The sequence below is a fragment of the Astatotilapia calliptera genome, chromosome 14, assembly GCF_964374335.1.
Source record: "Astatotilapia calliptera chromosome 14, fAstCal68.1, whole genome shotgun sequence".
Classification (NCBI taxonomy): Eukaryota; Metazoa; Chordata; class Actinopteri; order Cichliformes; family Cichlidae; genus Astatotilapia; species Astatotilapia calliptera.
In genome coordinates, this window is record NC_137435.1 from 19,771,723 (window position 1) to 19,792,490 (window position 20,768).

General features: G+C 43.3%; 1 protein-coding gene across 4 annotated transcripts; it reads right to left on the reverse strand.

Moving 5' to 3' along the window:
• Positions 1-483: 483 nt before the first annotated feature.
• On the reverse strand, positions 484-20,437 carry cluha (CLUH binding protein of NUMT mRNA a). 4 transcript variants are annotated; one of them, XM_026191817.2, is made up of 28 exons: positions 20,320-20,437; positions 20,036-20,226; positions 13,466-13,659; positions 13,149-13,320; positions 12,067-12,210; positions 10,809-10,936; positions 10,566-10,720; positions 9,880-10,005; positions 8,431-8,578; positions 8,253-8,345; positions 7,727-8,161; positions 7,382-7,641; positions 6,857-7,281; positions 6,179-6,280; positions 5,873-5,973; positions 5,013-5,165; positions 4,857-4,919; positions 4,519-4,763; positions 4,351-4,435; positions 4,107-4,260; positions 3,865-4,004; positions 3,649-3,729; positions 3,433-3,558; positions 3,219-3,340; positions 3,033-3,126; positions 2,813-2,947; positions 2,627-2,700; positions 484-1,891 (listed from the first exon to the last, which is right to left on the reverse strand). In XM_026191817.2, exons 2-28 carry the CDS (start codon positions 20,157-20,159, stop codon positions 1,765-1,767), a joined length of 4,206 nt encoding a protein of 1,401 aa, XP_026047602.2. In that variant the 5' UTR covers positions 20,160-20,226; positions 20,320-20,437; the 3' UTR covers positions 484-1,764. The 4 variants fall into 4 exon arrangements, with proteins under 4 accessions (XP_026047602.2, XP_026047603.2, XP_080145109.1 ...); XM_026191818.2 differs by having other exon boundaries at positions 6,944-7,281; positions 20,036-20,394; XM_080288983.1 differs by having other exon boundaries at positions 20,036-20,394.
• Between the last annotated feature and the right edge of the window lie 331 nt (positions 20,438-20,768).

The window sequence follows — 20,768 nt, forward strand, 5'->3', positions numbered from 1 at the left end:
GGCAAACTTCCAACAAGTAAAAATGTTTTTTAAAAAAAAAAGCATCATCGCTCTATTGCTTTAATCACTCACATCTTTCCATGAGAGGGAAAACATTAAGTTTACAGCAAAAACAAGCCTTTATCAGTCTTTTTTGGTACATCACTGAGGCAGCCCTTCCTTTCCCCCCCCCACGCCCCCCTCTCCTAATTTTGGTGACGCCGTGTACCTGTCGACACACAGCACAAGAAAGTTAACTAAAACTGCTTACTGCTCGCTCCTGTCTGGGATTCGGCTCCGTTACACATGAAGAAAATAACAAATCACATAACGAGAAGAAAAATAAAAATAAACAACCAGCAACGATAAGTCTGTCATCACTGCCGATGTCGAGAAGCGATGCGGTTAATTTCAGTACCAATTTCAGTATATCAGCGGATTTTTGGGGCCCAGAAAAGAACCCAGTTTACCGTGTGCAGAATTATTAAAGATTTGGAAAGCCAATGTTTTCTCAGCCTCTATTCAAACTATGCGAGGAAAGCCCCGGCCAACAGATTTGATGTCAGACTACACAAAGACGCACACTGTCAAACACACAAACACACATGCACATATTCTTTCACTGTGCAAAAATAGATATTTGAACACAGCTAACTCATATATATAGAGATAAATCTACTGCTTAAGGTGGACGTTTTCTTTTTGTTCAAATCTGTGTTTCCCATACACATCAATCAAGTACTTGTCTAATAGAGATTTATACATCGTTTTTCCATTTCTATACATTTTCTATAAAACAGACATGGCTTTAAATTAACTGATGATGAACAGACAATAAAATTCCTTCTTACCCCCCCCCTGTGCACTTTTACAAAAATAATCCATAAAAAGAAATTAAAAAAATAAAAATAAAATCAACCTAAATGATTAGTTGTGAGCTCGCTAATTTGTGACTGCGCTGGAGAAACGGGAACCAGAGGATACAGCATGCACCCTCCCGGGATGTCTCAAGTACAAATGACAGATCAAATTAGTTCATTATTGAGGACACGTGTGAATGATGGGTGCTCGCTGCAAGGCGGCTCAATGAGCCACTAACAAGGGAAGTTTACATTCAGAAGCCCCACTTGAAAAATGGCAAATTTAGTAACTGGTCTTTTCTGGTCTTAGTGCACAATAGAAAGTACCCCTGAGTTCAAGGACAGGGTAGGATCCACCACGAGCCGGTGGCTACTTGCCCGAGGATCTTCGAGGCTCTTTAGGCAATGACGGGGGCAGAATATGGTCCTGGGCCAACAGTGCTGTGGAAAGTTTGAGCTGAGAAGAAGAATGGCTTGTGTGTGGGGGGGATTATGGTAGAGTGGATAAGGCTCTGGTATAAAATGTCATGGTCATTCTTGGTCTCCCGCCCCCGGCTGAAACCCTCGTTTCATATTCATCGTAATTCTAACACAGCCAACACGCTCTAGGGCTTCATCACCAGGTTCTCGGGATTTTCAGATTGCACGGTACTGTGGTTTTACATGGTTTGTACTTTCTCCTCCCCTCTATCCCTACTTTGTAGGAAATTCCTGCTCAGTATTCCTTTCTCCTACAGTTCATCAGTCTGTGTCTGGACTACCCTGACCCCTCCCCTCCCTCTTTTTTATTTATTTATATTTTTCTCATTTATTTATGTTGATTTAGACTGCTCGGCTTTCGGGTCCACAGGCTTTGTGACTCATCCATCACAGCCCGTCTTTCTCTCCCATAGCAGAAAATAGCTGTGTTGGCCACTACTCAATATTAATCGATGGGAATTTTGTCTTCCAATTCCAGTGAGCGGTCCTCAGCAGGCTCCTCGCTCTTTCCCAGCTCCTGCAGCTGCTGCCGCCTCTGCACCTCTGCCTTCAGGTTCTCCAGATCCTTTGGGCTGAAAAAAAGAGAAGAAAAATCAACACACAACTCCCTAAGATAGAAGAAATCCTGAGCCTATAATTATCCCCATTCAAGTCACAGACATGCTCCCAGAGCTACACACTAACCACACCTTCATCTCAAGGATTCAAGGAGCTTTATTGTCATTTGCATCACATGTTTACATGAGGTGGAACGAAATTAAATTATAAGTCATTATTTACTAGAAAGGATGTGGTCCAATATCAGAACAGGCACACAGATTTCTGTCTGCAGGATTTATGGTTGTATAGGCACACATACATCCACACAGCCTGTGTAGTTTAACACTTTATTATCCTAAGTCAAAGCATTTGTGGAAAAATTGGAGAACTATGGCTCAAGACTACTTTAAAAATAATACTAGAAAGTGTGACACCCTGGAAGCAAAATACAAAGCAATCAGGGGTAGCTCAAGACTTTTGCACAGTACTCTAATGGCCATTTTCTGGGAAGGATTAATTCAAATATAGGAAGTGAGTATAGTGACCCAAAAGAGTGAAATTTCTATAAAATCCTAACTAAAGCAAAGATTGGAAATGCAATCTTAACACTCTCGGAGAACCAGGGTTACGCTAATAACCAAATAATTTCCCCATTTATTCAGTTCCACAGTTTAATGTCTGAGGAAGCCACTGACTTCCTGCATGTTGTGAGATTACCAACCCATATACAAGCAACAAAGAGCAGTAATGCTCCTTTATGCGTCTACCTGAGAGGTATAAAGATGATGCCATTGATGATGTTGAGCTGGTCCAGGATGGTGGCCATGCTGGGTGCAGTGAACTAGAAAATCAGAGGGGGGGGAAAGGGGGGAACGAAAAAAAGCCATCAGCACTGAACATTTGGACATAATCAGCTGGAAGCACAAAAAAACAAAATGACTTGGAACATTTACCTTAAGGGGCATAATGCTGGCGTTAGAGCCATTTTTGTAGATCTCATTCATGGTTCTCTGCAGAGCTACAGCCTGCTGCGTGAGATACTTCAGATACTCAGAACTCTCCTTGGTCTTCTCATGGGCCTCGCCCATCTGACAGGAGGAAAAAAACATTAGAAAAAAAACTGCTTCATCACAACTGGTAAAGTTAAAGTGTATGAACTGCTGTGGAGCATACCTGGTTCTTATAAATGGTGTAACCCTCCTTCTCGTGCTGCAGTGCAGAGCGGAACTCAGCCTTGCTCTCATAAACTCTTGCAACCAAATGATGACTGGAAAAACAATAAGGCAGTTATAATACAAACCATCATGCCATTACTACTTTTATTCTAATGCATATGAATGAATAAATCAATCTACCCACCTGAGGGCTACTTTGAGGGACCGAGGTCCATGGTACTTTGTGTTGATGGTCAAAGCGTTCTCCAGGAATCTCAGAGATAAATCGTACTCCATGACTCCATGCAGCACCAGCCCGATGTTACTCTGAGGAAGTCAGGAACAAAGTTCAATAATTTTGCTTTTTCCCCACCTTATGAGAAATAACGTTAAAGCCAGCAGGCGAAGTCTGCACTCACGTCCAGCAGAGCCATCTCAGGGTGGTCCTCCCCACAAATCAACAACATGAGGTAACGAGCGCGGTACAGAAGCTTCAGGGCAGTCGAAAGCTGGTTGTTGGCAAAGCAGTACAGGGCCAAGTGCATCTGACAAATGAAAGGAACAAACAAGTTTAGAAGGATATTAAACATGGTCAACATGACAAACATGAGTTCCTCCTCCATCTGGTAGCTTACATATTCTTGAATTGTGTTGGGATGCTCGATGCCAAGGACTCTTTCACTCATCAGAACAGCCTTTTGCTGATTGCTGAGAGCCTGCAGGTAAATAAATATAAAAAACAAACAAAAAAACAAAACAAAAAGAGCCATTCAGCACCACAAAAAAAAATCAGCATGAGCTTATATATATATATTAAAAAAAAAAAGGAAGCATTGCACATCTGTGCCTACCTCAGGGTGATCTCCCAGGATGTAATTAAGGCGCGCCAGCAGGCGCAGGCAGGAGCAGATCTCTACGTGCATGGCTCCGTACACGTTGTTGAAGAGATTAAGAGCCTCGTTGATCAGCTCACATCCTTCCTTCAAGAAACCTGAGGGCAGTATAATGATTAATTTAGATATATTAGTACAAAAGGAAGAAGGGTTAATGCTCTGAAAAAACTTTTTTTTTTTACACAGCATGCAAACGTCACCTTGCTGCACTTTGGCCTGCCCACTCTGGAAGAAGTGGAAGGCATCTGTGGCTTTGGGGTTTACATGTTTCACCACAGGGAAAATGTTCAGGATGTCCTCTTCTGTGAAGGCAGGCTTATGGCGGCTGTCGAAGTTATACTCCTTTATCAGGATCTAAAAGTCAAATAAAACACAAGTCTAAGAAAGGATGTGATGACCATTCGGTAAAGTGAGGGTGCAGTCACTACATTGTAAATGAGTTACCTGTATGCCAGTTTTGACTGAAATTTCTCTGAGCAGAGTGATTTTCTGGAGGCCGAATTTCTCCACAACTTGGTCGACACTTTCACTGTGCAATGAGTAAATAGGTTTTATTTAGAAATACATACAAAGTCTCTACATTTGTTTGAGTTTAACAGGTGGGGTCCTTACCACTGTAGGGTAAAGTGATAATAGCTCTGGGCCTCAGAGGCAATGTTCTTCCACAGTTCACTCGGTGTCAGGCTGGCCCACGCCGTGTTGTCGCCACCGCCGGGGACCCTGTTGCGACGTTTGCGGTTTTTGCGGCGTGACACCAGTTCATCGGGAGGCAGGTGGGCAACGGCGTCTGGGAAGGAGCTCAGGAAGCAGTTTAGGAAATGGCTCACAGCAGCAGAGAGTGCAGACAGCTCTACACCCTGCAGGAAAAAAAGCACAGATGAAAATAAACAACAGCTCGTTGATGTCTTTAAAAGAGAGCAGAAAATGTTGCACCATTAAATTTAACTAACCTGGAGGTACGTCTTGAATATATGTTTTGCACATCTGGTGATCAGCTCAGTTATTCCTATTCTCTAAAAAAAAAAAAACAAGAAGAATTTTATTTATTTTTTTAAATTTAAACTGTGTGCTGATTCTATTGGTCAGATTTGAGGAATCAGACTCACATAGATGTGCTCCAGCTGGGCTTTGGCAGGAGTCTTCTCCATAAACTCCAGGACTGTGCCCAAATAGCGAACATTGATGCCTCTCTGGTGCAAAGCCTCCGTTAGTGAAGCTCCATCCATGGGCAGAGCGCTGTGGTCCAAACAGTCCTTCACCTGGTTATGAAAACACACAAACATGGCTTTAAACTCAGACACAGACAACCCTACGTGATAATTTGATGTGCAAGCATTTACCGAACAGACTTATCATTGTAACAATGAAATTAGGCGCACAAGTCCAATATAAAAACAGTTAAGTGCAGAAAACTACTAATAAAATACCATAAATATGCTTTAAATTTCCACAAAAACAGAAGTAGCATATCTGAACGCATGCTCTGAATTATCATCAGACAAAGGGTAACAGTTCATACAATGACCAGGACTGAGAGCAGTCCTGATGATGTTTTGCAGTCTTTTGGGGTAGTGCGAGGTGGTGACATCTTCTATGGCAGCTAAATATAGGAGGTCCTACTAATCTGATCCCTGCAGTCGTGAAATTTAATTTTTTCCCCCCCAAGTAGTTTACAATTAAAACTTAAATTTGACTCTCTCATAGAGTCTCCCAGCTGCAAAGGTTTTATACACCGGAAAAGCAAAAACAGAGTTGGTGAATAGTTTAAGCAGAACACATTATGCTTTAATCATTTCATGTTAGACACTACCTGGGCCTTCATTTCCTTAGCCACACACAAGCCTTCATCGGGGAGTTTAACATGATCGTGATGTCCTTATAATAAAAGGCAAAAACTATTTGAATCCACACTCTTCACACACCAAGACAACTCAGCTGGATGTTTGGGAGCAGAAGCGTCACTGACCAGTGTTGGGACCTGACAGGAAACCAGGAAGGCAGCTGCGTCTTTGAGTAGCTGCTTCTGCTTCTGGATGTCGTCTGCGCTCTCTTCAGGGAACCGTACTCCTGGTTCAACACCACAAACACAATCATTGCTTTTTGTTGTATTCACTTTTGAAGTAATCGGGAATCAAATGTGGTAGTGTCTCCACAACTCTAGTTTTCCACTTCCAAAACTTAAAAGCTTCACACAATGTTCATGGAAAAGATCATTTCTGACTTCCCAGCTATTTGTTTCTAATAACCCATATAATAGGAATCATCATGTTACCTGGGGAGAAGATATCAGGGTTGAAGCGGATATCGAAAGCTGTGTCGCTGATGGAGCCCACTGCCTTACAGGCATTCAGGACCACTTCACGGCTTTTGGGGTCTGTTTGTGTTTGGGACCAAAGACAAAAAAATAAAAAATAAAAATAAAAATACAGAAATGTTAAACGTGATTACGTCAGACAGGTCATGTCAAAATGTGTAAAGATCAGTTCTGATCTGAACTGTTCTTTCACCTCAAACTATCTGTTCACACATCAATACACAACAGCAGTCCAGTTTATTTCACCCTGGTCTCAGCAGAGCACCCACCACCATTCGATCAGGACCACAAACCCTCGCTCTATGATTGGCTCACACAGATTACACAAATCACGCACCACAAGGTTATTTCTGCATTTCAAAGCACCTTTGGATTAATCAACACAGCACCCGATTATGGAGTTATTGGGTCAAATCCGGGGGGGGGGGGGGGGGGGGGGCACTATTCCCTGCTGCAGGCTGAGGACTGAACGGGGACAGCTACTCAGGTGGAAAGAAAACACTATGATCCAGTAATTTTAGAGTTCTATTGATCCATTTCTTTTTTCTAAGCCGTTATCCACCAGAGTAGCTCTCTCTGTATTGTCCTGGCCCCAATTTTTGGGGGGGGTGGGCGCGGCGGTGTTTCTAAACGTACCAATACTAGATCCATCTTCGGCAACTAAGGTCTCCGCTAGCTCTTTGGCCTGAGCTAATCCTGGAATACTTTCCTCAAGCTCCTTACCCTCCAATGGGCCCTTGCATTCCCCGTTCTGGGTGGCTGTGGGGTCTACAGGCCCGTTTGTTGTGGGCTTCGAGGAGTTCTCTTCGCTGTCAGTTCCTGTTTGTGAGGCAGCAGTGGAAGCATTGTCTGTCTGGCTAGTGCTATCTGTGGAGATGTCTGTTGCTTTAGAGGAATCTGTGGCATTGGTCTGTGCTGTGTCTGTCTGGGTCGTGTCGGCTTTGCTCTCTGCGAGTGTTTCTGAGGTTTCTGTGATGGCGGGTGTGTCAGTCTTGATAGAGTCCCTGTTGGCTTTATGCTGCATCAGCTGTAACGCTGCCATCTTCATGAACAGGAGATATCTGAAGAGGAAGACAAGAAAAAGTAGCAAAGTCACTTCTATATAATCAGCACAGGTTTCTAGAAAACAGCTCATTATTGCTGCACAACAACAACACAAACCTGTGCTCAACAAAGGCTTCGATGAGCTCTTGGCGTAGACAGGCCAGGCGATGGCGGTGCTGGCGGGGGAAGCCTAGACGCTGGCACTCTGGAGACAGCTCTACTCCATCCACAGGCAGGAAGTTGAGGTCAGGGGGGAAGGTGCGAAGGAGGTCGAGAATATAGTGTCTGCCGTCATTCCCGATGATGCCTTTGCATTCGACAGAGGAGCACAGCTCCACCGTGTCATTCTTCTCATTCAGCACGCTGTGCCGCTGGATCTAAAATTTAACGTATAAAACATACACAGTATCTGTATGTAGACACGAGTCAGCTTTATTATTGTCACACAGTCACGCTTCTTACCTTTAGTGGCCTACTGGTCTTTTCCAGCAGTTCCAGGTATTTGCCGTGAGACACAACAGTCTTCCCAAAGTCAATGGAGCCGTAGATGACGCTCTGCTCCTGCTCACGCTCCAGGATACCTGGGATGATGGACTGGGCAGTGACACGGTAGCCTCTGTAGTCCACCACTACAGTTCCCAGAGTGTAAAGACCTTCCACATCCACCCCGCTGTAAGCTCGTACTCCGTTCAAGTCATTGGTGGGTGCTGCGTGGGCGGCCGCATCGCCCCCCAGCTCACGATAGTGGTCCCGCACATCGAAGCCCAGACTGAAAAAGATGTTGTTCCAGATGAACATCTGCATCCGAGTTTCTTCACCAGGGTTGATGGCCATTACGTTGCCATCAATTACAGCCATGGCACCTCGAGTGGCAGCTGCCGCAAAGTCACTGTGGACCTGCAGAAAGTAAAAGGTTTCACATTAAATTAGCATCAGCATAAGCAACAAGGTGGCTAATTAAAGAGCTGCAGAAAGTAAGACTTTAAACCTTGAATATAGCCCTCTCCCTTAGCAGCCGCTCAGGCAGGTTCTTCCGGGGCAGCTCTCTGGTAGTCTGCAGCTCTTCGTTCCAATCTCTGGTCTAGATGCACAACAAGAAAATTAATATTGGAAAAAACTTGAAATCATTCCTCTTGATGATCTGCTGCTGGATTCAGCGCCTTGACCTGTCCAGGGATGTGCTCCTCATAACCCAGGCGGGAGGTGTATGCGTCCTCAGCTCGAACACAGTCCATTGCATGGTCTACTTGCGGAGCAGTCCAGCTGTATACTTGGAAAGGCGTGGCTATCCTCTCAAACGGGTGTCTCTGGACTCTGCAGCAGTAAAAGAGAAACCATAATTTCCATGGTTCATAATTTAGCTGCAAATATCATTTTTCGCTTGCTGTGAGAGGGTCCTAAAACTAATAACTGATGAAAATCACAGTCTTGATATACAACTTTTATTTGCAAAGACTCATTTGTTATAAGATATTCAACTGCTGTCCCCGAATGTGAAAGAACAAAAGTGCAAAGTAAGTAGAGGTCAAAAAAATGACTTTTGTTCCTTTGGAGGGCACAAAAAAAAAGAAAAAAAGAAAACAGCTCACAATCAGCATCAAGGCAAGTGAGAACAACAAATTACCGTAATTGTCGGGCTATAAGCCGCTACTTTTGCACAAGCTTTGAACCCTGCGGCTTTTAGTCAGGTGCGGCTTTTCTATGGATTGTCCATGATTTTTGTGATATCGTAAGAGGATTTGTTTTGTTTGTTCCGCTGTTGTACGGCACTACGTTGCCTGGCGGAAGCGTATGTGATCAGACACATAGTATCGGGGTTCAAGAGTGGTATGTTGGTCACATGTCCGTCCGCCAGGCAACGTAGTGCCGTACAATGTTATGCCCAACTCCACCAGTGGAATCTGACAGTGTGGAAAAGTGTGAAAACATCCATGATCACCAACGGATATCGAAGGGCTGGACTGCTGCATGATGGAGAGGAGGACACCGCCACGGCCCTTCTGAGGGTGTTCGACTCTGACACTGACAACGAGGATTTCTTTGGTTTTGAAAGTGACAACGAAGGAAAGAAGCGGAGAGTGAATGACGAAGCCATCCTGAGCCTGTTCGTTTCCGACACTGGAGAAGAGGACTTTGGTGGTTTTAGTGCGCAGGAAGATGGTGGTGAATGACTGACTTTTCTTCTTGTTAAAGCCGTGTCACTGCACCTGAGCCTAAAAGGTAGTCTGAATCTATTTTTCTGGTGTGCTGTAGGTTACTGTTATGTACTACATTTGTTACTCATTTATGAAGCACAGTACATGTTTCGTACTTGTAATTACCGCTACTTGTACATATACCTAAAAAGTTATGCAAATATGTACCCATAACTTGTTTTTCAAAATATTAATAAAAGGGGTGTGTCTCCAAACAGCCATCTCTTTCCTGACAATTCGCTTTGTGCATATTCTCTTACATATGATAAGTCAACATTGAAACACCTGCAGCTTTTAGTCAGGTGCGGCTAATGTATGTAGAAAACAGGATTTTTCCCTGATCTTAGCTTGTGCGGCTAATATCCGGGTGCGCTTTGTAGTCCGGAAAATACGGTAAGTAAAAGAATGAAATGTTTTCACCTTTTCTTTTGCAGGGCGGTGAAGTTCTTCTTGAAGGCAGGGCTGATCTGGCTCAGCAGCTCAACTAGAGAGTGGCTCAAGAAGCTGGGATTAGCTGGTTTGGGGTTGAAGGTGTAGGTAGTAGACCTGAAAAGCACACAAGCACATTATCATCATGGTTCACACTAATATAGCCGAGTTCATCATCTGCAGCCTGCTAAATGGAGAAAAAGCATCTATATAAAAATACGAAAAAGAAACAAACTTGCTGTTAAATATCCCCGCCACACTACAAAGCACTAATACATGAAAGCAAGCTTATGACTGAGAAAACAGCTGGAAGGGGAAAAAAAAAGAAAACATACAAAAAGAAAAAAAAAAAAAAATCTTCATCCTAACAATGCAACATGTTTCCAGGCTGTCCACCTAAACAAACTGCATCAACATTTCCTGTTCTATTTTAAGGAAAAACACTACAGGAGAAAATGTGCCAACTATAATGAGCTGACTCACAGCATCGCTTCTTACATCACCTAATTGCAGACTAACTGCTGCCAAATGTCTTCACCTAATGGCATCTTGAATTATAAATACACGCTGCAGAAACGGTGCTGCCAAATGCTTAAACTGCACTTTAACGGCAGAGAGTCAGCTGCAGTAAGAACACAGAGCTTGTAAGGAGACACCAGGCCCAAACATCAACTGACTGGTTGAGGTAGAAGCCGCGTGTTGAGGCAGTGACGCTGACATGGCGCTCCTCCACAGTCACAATGTACAGGTACATGAGGTCGCCGTGCATCTTCCTGTTTCCAGGTGGAGGGTTCCACCCGCTCATGGTCAAGACCTTCAGGCACTGCATGGGCTGTGGAGCACGTAAAATAAGAGGATGAATCTCAAGTTTAAAAGCCAAACTTACTTCCCCCGTTTAAGTCCCTAAATGCCTTCCTCACCTTCCAGTCCTTATTCTGTGGCTGGAGGGGCACAAGGGGGCGCTCTTTACTGCCGGGCAGGATGTGCTCTGGAGGGGTGCAGTCTATCTGCTCCATCTCGCTGCCCTTTTTCTTCCGCTTTCCAGTTTCTATAAGCAAAGGAAGAAGCAAGAAAGGAAAATTGGTGGATTTCTATTGAATAAAACAGCATGCATGCACACACACAGGACTAATGTGAACACAAACCTTATTCAGTCACTCTTAAAACCATCTGTTGATCGCTTAACACAAGGGTGTAAAACATAAGGCTCAGGGTTCAGAATCGGCTCGGCAAAGACTCAATCCCAATGGACGGCTACGGGAACTTTTTCTGTCACGCTGACAGGTTTCTTTCATTTACTGCAGCAGCATTTCTTCATTATGCAGAAAACCCTAACCTTTTCCTCACATCTTTGAGATTAAATGTGTAGTAAAACTTCTTTAGACTGAGAGAAAGGGAACTTTCACTCGTCCAACCCACTTAAGATCAAGTTTGACATGTCTGAACAAACACATTGACTGAGAAGGGAGTCTTAGATTTTCTGCTTTTCATTTCTAAGCTGCATGCTGTTCGATTACTGCAAAGGCTGCAGCAGTGCATGGTGAAAATTCCAGAGCTGGGAAACATTTTACTCCCTTCTTAAAAATCCCCTGAAACAATTTAATCCTCAGCTCTTACGTATGAATAATATACAAGCAGTTTAAAAGGCGATTTCACTGAGAAGCAGGGGGGAAACCTCCTAATGCCAACAACAGTCATTCATTTATCTCCCGACTGCAAAGTAGGTTTTAAAATCCATCACTGAGAGAAGAAAACCGCATGTCTGTCTCTCAGTGCAAATACTTCGCAAGAGAGTGTCTCTTTCATTAAGGCTCCCAGAAAAATAAACCCAACTTGTCTGAATGACAGAAAACCAGCAAGGTGATAGGATTGAAAAGAGTTTTAGGTCATATTCATGGTAAACGTGTTTGCCTTGTGTGATTTTAACCCGTGCACCAACTTGCTGGTCTGCCCTCAACTTCATTTTGTCTCCATATTTTATTCCATCTCAGAAACGGGCATTTCAGCTCGCGTGCTCTTTGTTACGCTCACACGCTTCAAAACAGTGTAATACAAGGTTTATCAATAATTTAAGAGTTTGTCTCAAATGTGCTCAAAATCCAACTAAACTACACAAGGTCCAGCTCTGTAAGCAGGAATCACAGTCTTTAAAGAAACTGTTGATCCTTAGTGTCATACCTCCAAGATCTCCATCAGTGAAGATGCTCAGGAAAGAGAGAGAGTTGCAGTCTACTCCGTTGTAAGCGTCAGAAGGGTCCAGACTCTTCAGCAGGTCTCTGATGTGACGCACATGGATTCGAGCTTCACGCACCGTGTAGGGCTCTGAGGGAAACAAAACAAACAGTGTGGTTTAAAACCCAACTAAGCAACATGTATACTGAACTATTATGAGTGCTGGAGGCTACTCAAAATTTTGCATTACTCACAACTTTTTGGTTTTTAAGCAACAAATCAATTTGTCCCCCAAATTAAGTGGTTAACACAAGAGCATTTTCGCTCATATCAGCACAAGTGTCTTTTCCAATAACTTAAGGAATACCAGCCCAGAACACACCCCACAGAAGAATTTCACTTGTGTCTGCAAAGATCACACAAGTAGCCTCCTGCCAGCCAGTTCTGTACATTATCATCAAGTCGACTATTTTTGCACTGCTTCAGCATAGGTAACAGACACACTCTGAAACATATTCCTCAGATACAGCGTCACTGACGGGGAATACTTCAGTTTGGCTTTTGAGGCTGAGTTTAAACACTAATAGGAGCATGTTCATCTCTACTTTTGTTAACTGCAAAACTCAAACATTGGCCTGAGCGTCACTCTGGGTCATTTAACGCTAGCTTTATGTTAACGTCTTGTATTTAGCCGGACCCCTGACAAGTGTGACAATATGTATGTATGGATGGATATGATGATTAGAATTGAATGCGATTACCGATTTTAGAAACACCTTTTCCATTACATAAGTCGAACCCTTAGCAGACCCACGTGTATAATGCCGCAACATGACAACCAACATATTTGTATATAAAACGGTTTCAGGATCAGGCTGCACCTGCCAATACTGTGAGTTCCACCTGGTTCTCCTGGAGGTTTCTTCCTGTTAGTTTTTCCTTCCCACCGTCACCAAAGTGCTTGGTCATCATGATTCTCTCTTAAACAGATAGCCATGAATGTAGTGCCCTTCTAAGTAAATGGACAACAGCTCTCAGGAAGTCCGTCCAAACTTTGCACGACAAGCCCTGGTGCTTCAGAATCTTACCTTCCACCACTTTGAGCACCGATCCCTCCTGCAGACCCTCGATAGACTTGAGCTCGGCAAAGTTGTCCAGCACATTTCCATCCAGCTGCAGAGAGAAGCAGGTGCGGTGGCAGGTGTCCTCACGGTCCATCAAAACCTGGTGGATTTCCTGCACCATCTCCTGGGGGGAGACCTGATGTTGGGGAAGAAATTAAAGAAATGAAGTGACACAGAAATGAGGAGGAGCAGCAACATTTAGTTCATGTTACAAACTACATCATCACAGACATGACTTGAAAGTCCTGTAGTTTTCTTAAAGAACTGCAGCTTATCCTCACCTGCAGGTCAAATGGCTCTGTCCCCGGAGCCTGGATCTTTACAGTGAAGCCTGTGTCCTGGATCACTATCACTTCCTGTTCGTTAGACTCCTCCCCTCCGTCTGCCTCGCCATTCCCATCCTGCTTTGAGTCCGTCTCCTCCGTATGCTCATGAGCCCTGTCACCATTTACCATGGCTGTATCTGCACTGTGCCCTTTAATGAAAAAAAGTGCATAGATCAAGCTTTATGTTAAGTCACAAGACATATCTACTAATAAAATATTCAACTACTTAAGGCTTTATTTAAAATAACACAACCAACTCCCTTTGTCAGAAACGACAATTTATTAACTTGTTGTTCTCCTCTCACCCTCAACCTGCGTCTGCCCCTCCCTGAGGCTGATTCTGCTGGAGGTTTCTTCCTGTTCAAATGGAGTTTTTCTTTCCCACTGTCACCAAGTGCTTGCTCACAGGGCTTTGCCTGATTGTTGGTGTTGTGTCTGTATTATGCCCCTTAAAATATAAATGTCCTCAAAGCAACTACTGTTATAGAAAAAAAAAAATTGAATTGAACTCAATTGTTAGTTGGATAAACCATTTACAAAAAAAAGAACAAAAAAAAAGTTGATCATCGCTTTCTGAATTTTCCACTTTAATACAAGTGTGATCTTAATTAGAAAATATTGTAAAATAAATGTTGTAACCCAAAAAGTGACATTTGGCGTACTGGTGACAAAATGCAGCCGTAAGCACACTGAGTATTAGCACATTCTTCCTTTGAATTTCTTATGAGTAATTGAAAACTGTGTTTTTCCTGTTTGGGAACTTATAAAAACCAGTTCCAATCTTTTCAATAGTCATGAGGAGGCTGGACAGAAGCACTGTCTCGGTTTCAGAACTGTTAGAGTCTTGTTTCCACTAATGAAAGGGGGAAAAATATTTTCCATCATAAGTCAACATTTCAAGTGAAGAAGTTTGACTTAATAACTCAACCTTCTGAAAAAAAAAAAAAAAAAAAAAAAAAAAAAAAAAATCACTAAAACATAATCTAGCCTTTCTGGTTATTGTTTTGTTCCAGTAACAATCTCAATCAAGCTAACATGCTAAAATGCCACCACAGACTACACTACAGGCTAATTCTGCTAACACTGAAAGGACAAAGGGACAATTGTTATGCACTCTCCAAGTGAGCTCACCTTGCCAAACAGCATGACACAGGAATTTATATGTAGTTACAGACATATGGTACTACAGCTGTCTGGTGATGCTAAACTGTGTAAACTGGATAAGTATATTCAAATGAAACAAAGACGTGTATTTGCCCTTTCTTCCACATCAATAATAATAATAATAATAATAATAATAATAATAATAATAATAATAATAATAATAATAAAGCTACTGCTGGGTCCTACCTTGTCACAAGGGTTCAACACTGTGGCCCTTCGCATCCGAATTCCAGCTGGAATTAAAACAGTGACCCTTCACTTGTCAAGTGAATGCGTTAACCACCACACTATGTAGTTATTGTGTCAACTGCACCACATACAGGAGCGTTCCTGTCAAAGCCTCGAGGCCATTTGCTGGGTAACACTGCGTTTATGCTATAATTTATTTGTTTACAGCATAATTTAGACAATGCACCTCTTTGGCTGCCATCAGTGACTCAGCCATCATGTCAACACTAACTCACTTTTCTTCCACATAAGCAGCCAGGTCACAAATAAGGAAGGCAATCCTCCAGGCCCAGATGATCTTACCGATATCCTTATAAAATATTTATTTACGGTTGAGCAAAGCCAACAAAGCTCAGCTATACCATGACAATGCTGTGGTTTTGCTTCCCTGAAGTCGACAAAGACTAGAGGATTAACGTGAGGGATCTTCTCAACACTCAGATCTCTCTTTTTATTCAAACATCAACAGTACTGAAAAGACCATGCTGACAATCATAACTGACTTGAGTCACTAATGATTTATCTGAAATTTGACAATAAGTAACCAGCTTCGTCTAGAAAAGAAAACGCTTGGTTTCCAGCAGTGACCTGCTGAAACCTACACCGTTGCAACACTGCAGGGAACTCAGCCAGGAGGCCTCGAGGGAGGATTTCACCATTCACGAGAGGGAATTATGGGTCACTTACATGGATATCTGCTTATACCAGCACTGTGACAAATAATCCAGCAGTTGCTTTACCTTTTTATAGAAATCAGAGCCACCAAAATTATTCTCTGTAAATTCTCTGTAAAATAGGCCAGCTGAGAAAAGTCTGACAGCTCCTCTCATTATACAGACGACGGATGGATATTATTTTCTTGAGTAACAGTTAAGGTGAGAGGAAAATGACATGAATAAAAATGAGCTAAATTAATTCAAAGGAACAGGGGCCCACTGCAAGGACATCAGGCAAATGTTTTCTCTCACTGACCTACAACTGCTGCCAGCCAGCGCGTCCTTGCTGCCTGTCAAGGGTAACGCGATGTCAGGGTTACTCGGAGAGAAGGGGCCAGAGGGAGGGGAGGGGCTGGACCTGGACCGCGACCCCGGGTGGAGAATGAACGCAGTGAGACGGTGGGGGAGAGGTGGAAGAAGCGCATGGGAGAGGAACAACAGGCCACGCTCTGAATAACAAACATAACTGCTTCAGGGCGAGTGCGCATGCGGGCCAACAATGTCGGAAAGAATGAGGGATCTATGCAGAAACATTTCATCTCCGAGTTGAGCTCTATTTTGGCTCACACAAGTGACATGATGATGACTAACTTCTGAAATATTACAGACCAGATAGGAAGGAAATAACACGAAGTATTAGGCCAATACTGCACTTCTTAAGTCCAGCTTCTTAAAATTTGATTTGCGGCCTCATTTTAAATTAAATTTAATTAAATATCTTCAGGTAATAAATGGTTAGTGATACAAAACAAGTCACTTGAAGAGGTTATCTCTGGATCCTGAAGCTGAGAGACTGTGATAAGAGGCACTTTACAGATTTTCTAATGTTTCATTAACCAAAAGAAGATCTACAGACATTAACGGCTGTCTCTGATCATTTCGTTTTGATTAATTCATAAGAAACAAAGAGGGGAGTTGGCGTGCAATTGGCTAGATTAAGTCTGTAGATATCAGATTCATCATCGCAGAAACCCAACAGTACAAAGCACTATAAGTGATAAGACTAATGATGAGGTTTTCCAGTGGACAAAGCATTGCAAAACAGACCTATTCTCTACAGTAGAGGGATTAAAGTTCATCAGAAAGTAGGTAATGAGGCAAAAGGAGGCGGGAGAAGCAATGTTAAAACAGTGAAGAGGAAATGTTGCATGCTGCTTTACTTCAGTGTAGAAAATAGAGATGCACTACCTGGTTATAAGTGCATAGATTCCCAAATGCAGGAGAAGTACCTAATGAAGTGGGTCAATTTTCCACTCAGGGTGTACATCAGAAAGTCTGCCAGAAATCCTTGAGAATGACTACTTAATTTAATACAAGTATGATAAAATGTCTCATTCACTGGCTGAAATCAGACACTTCTAATTCTTTTAGTATTACTTCATCAGCTAAACTGTAAATTCGTGCTCTATTTGTGGAGAAATATATGACAAAATATGAGTTTTACAGTGTAATGATGTGTTACTTTATAATAAACCTCTAAACATATCTGTTTACCTAAAATAAATGCTGTGATTTCTCTTTTGGCATTAAGTATCATCACATCTAATTAGACAGTGCTAACTTGACCAGTAATTGAAAGGCACGTTTCAGTGGAACAATCAAACCGCTCTAATCAGAGTCAAATAATTAAAAGCAGTGATTAAAAACCATGTATAGGAGCGGCCATTAAGCACTGTAGCAAATGCTCAGACTGGTACAACGCCCAAGTCCTCGGTAAGGAATGAAGATCAAGGATTTTGATTTGTTTTTTTTGTTTTTTTAAAGAAAAAAAAATTATTAGATACATTCAAATACTAACAAACAACTGAAGATCAAACTGAAAATGATTCAAACTTAAAGCTCAGTGCTGAACTGCACTCTCTTGTTTACTCCATTAGCCTACTTCTGCTGATAAACAATAAAGCCAGCCAAGCAGCCATCTAGCCACTCCGCAGCCCTTGACACCATCACCATGGCAACATTAACCAGCCTGTCAACACCGAAAACACCACCTAGCACACAAGGCCCCTCTGTAATCGAGTTTGATGGACCACAAGGTGGCATCCTTCTGGTGGACGGCCACACAAAGACTGAAATCTAAAAGTCTGCCAGCAGATTCTCCGTTGTTGTAATTTGTTCCCCGAGCATTGAATGATGCTAGAGACTTTTTTTTGTGGTGCAGGCTTGAGAGGGGGCAACTTGAGTCACAAACAGGATACATGAGTCCAACCCATAACACGATCACTGAAATCAAAATCCTTCCGGCAAACAATGACATATTTCTGCCATAGCTCCAATAAATGTCTGTTTTTTTTAAATGAAATTATACATATACATATCCGTAGAGACAAAAAATAAATAAATCCATTCAACTCTGAGCCACAAACTACAAAGACAACGAGACAAACAGCAGAGGTGTGGAAGATGCCAAGAGAGATGAGCAATCGAGGCAGGGTGTCAGTGATTGCTGGGATTAGCAAGGGCACTCTTCCACCCACAGGAGCATTAAGCTCCTTAAAGCCACAGAGTGACCCTCACCTCGACCTGTCTGCTCAGCCACGTGCTGTTAGTATGTCTAGTTACAACTACTCACTGAGACGCATCAACCTCGTCACCATTGCCCAGTGATTACATTTGCTATTGATTCTTGATTAGTCCATGAGTGGTTTGGGATGTAAAATGTAATTTTAAATTAAAAATGCTTCAAGTGCTGACATGTGAAGTCACACTGCTTGGTTAATGCTGGATTTCTGGGGCTGAAGCAGATATAGCTTTCCAAGAACATCTACAAACATATGAAACTGCTACAGTTATACTGGAAAGAAGAAAATCACAAGCTTAAAATACAGCTGGACTAAAAGTCCATGTGCCATCAGCTGTGATGCTACTCTGCAACACGTGCTGCCAACAGTACAGATATGTGCTGACACAACTTCCCCAAGAAGGGAGAAAGCTTGGAGCTGTACTGCTATGTTCATGAAGCCCATGTGACACCCAGGCTCCAATAAACACTAAACGACTGGAAATAGGAAAGCTTTAATTACACGAGAGGATGCCTGGCAGCTCAATCTTTAACATCCATTCCTCTTCCTCCGCACATGTCAAAATCATCTCAGCTTCTTGCCTCTCTAACATCAAGCTGAAAAACCACAACTCATTTCTAATCCCATCCCTCCCAATGACTCAAAACTATGGTTTAATACACTGTTTACGTCTGAAATGCAGTTCCATGTGGGATTTTATAATGAGTGACACACACACAAAACCACAGCTCTTCATCATCGAACCGACAAAGGTTCACTCCGGACAGCTGGAGGAATCAGATACTGTGCAATGAGACATTTCAAGGTCCGGGCAGGCTGCAATGAACTTCAGAGCTGTGGGAGTCAAACTTCACCAGGTGACAGCCCTTGCATTAAATCTAACCCCGCCTGCACCCACAGCACTCCGCCGCTGCTCCCAAACAACCTTCACCTGACAGCTTTTACTCACCAGCTCGCGTATTATTAGAGTAACCTTCCCCCTCACCGTGCGCACACCACCATCATGACTTATCGGCTATAACCAGCTTCCGCTTCCCGGTCGAGGAGGAACGCTCGACCTAATCAGGACGGGGGGGGGGTGAAGATGGGGCCGGTTAGAGGACTAACACCGACCACCTCGCGATTCAGCCACCTCACGCGTATTTTTTTTATAGCTCGGTAACGACGAACATGTCTGCTACACAAGCTGTGTGATACACATACCACCCCCAGTAAAAATGAAGGCATGTGCGCGACCCCCCCCGTGTTCGTGTAAGCAGTGTGAAGCGCCACTGAAGGTGACCTTCAGTTACCGAACATGTGCGTCAGCGCGAGTTTGTGCTACGGCAGCTACTGCTGCTTTATGTGCTCTGAACAAACAGGCGCTACACAGGCGCCCCGTGCTTTACTCGAAAAACCATAGCTCCCCGTGATCACGTTTGGTTTTAAGGCACGAGACAGCTTTGACAGCGACAGGAGCGCCTGTGTGCTAGTTAGCTAACTAGCTAACCGGAGCGCTAACTAGCTTCACGCTGAATGGGACACGCTAAAGATAATGCTAGCATTACCGGCCAATGTGTTTAGGTTAGCCTGAGCAGCTTGCAGTGTCAGGCAGAAGTCCGAGCCAGCTGTGAATATAGCAGCGGTCCCAGTCGAGTGAAAAAAAGCATTAACACCGGACAGTTGGTTAGCAGGTGGGTGCAAGGTGGAACCTTCAAACTTCCAGAGATGGAGGGGTAAAGCAGCAGCACTACGCTCGGTCTGAGGACCTTTAAGTCACACAGCGCAGCATGGAGGTGAAAGTCACCACATTTGGTGCATGCTGCACAGCTTCAGTAAAGCAGACATTCAGTCATGCTGTATGTATGTTGATTCTGCATGCACGATGAGAGCAGTGGTGTCTGCAGCGGACTTACCACAACCACAGGACTCTTTTAGAGGTGCCTTTCCTGCTCCTTTACCATCCTGGGCTCCATCCGCGGGATCTGCCGGATTGCAGTTAGGCACTGACGCCGGGATGTCATCTGTCTTGCTCACCATGGTCGGCAGTCAGTGTGTTTCTGTGACAGAAATCCCCCAGCAGCTTTGCTCGAATATTTGTGTGTCTCTGTAAATGAAACGCAAATAAACAAAGGCAAACTACAGCTTCTTCTCTGGCTGTCACGAGCTAGCTGGCGACATACGAGGGGTACAAGCTTACAAAAACAAGCCTACAGAGGAAGGACAGTGCTGTACATAGTGCCGATCACACGTGGTTTTCTCCTCCCCTCCTCTTGACCTCTTTGCCTTTGCGTTGCACCTCCCCACCTGCTCCGCGTGGCGCTACGGAAAGTCACACGCGACAATTCTTGCGCACTCACCAGTTTTTCATTTGTCTTGCACTAAAAGAAAACATGGACACATGGATGGAGAGAGGAAAACACGAGCATTTAAAACCCTAATCACATTAATGACCCGGTGTTTCTTCTTATGTGGAAGTGCATAGCATTTTATATCTTGAGGCATTCTTCCACATTTTTTATTGGCTGTACTTTGCAAAGCCTTCACACAAAATCCCCTCAAAATGGTCAGAAAATAGAACAATAGCTGAAATAACAATTTTAATAGTTATTTGGATTAGGTGCTGTAAAACGAATATTTCACCCTCTC

What these genes read in the sequence shown, in the direction of transcription:
- cluha (XM_026191817.2), bottom strand. Translation starts at nt 20,159, where the DNA reads ATGGTGAGCAAGACAGATGACATCCCGGCGTCAGTGCCTAACTGCAAT. An exon ending in CGCGGCTTCTACCTCAACCA is followed by an intron (nt 10,006 to 10,565) that starts GTCAGTTGATGT and finishes TGTGCTTTTCAG; the next exon opens with GTCTACTACCTACACCTTCA. An exon ending in GCAGGCCAAAGTGCAGCAAG is followed by an intron (nt 4,005 to 4,106) that starts GTGACGTTTGCA and finishes TACTGCCCTCAG; the next exon opens with GTTTCTTGAAGGAAGGATGT.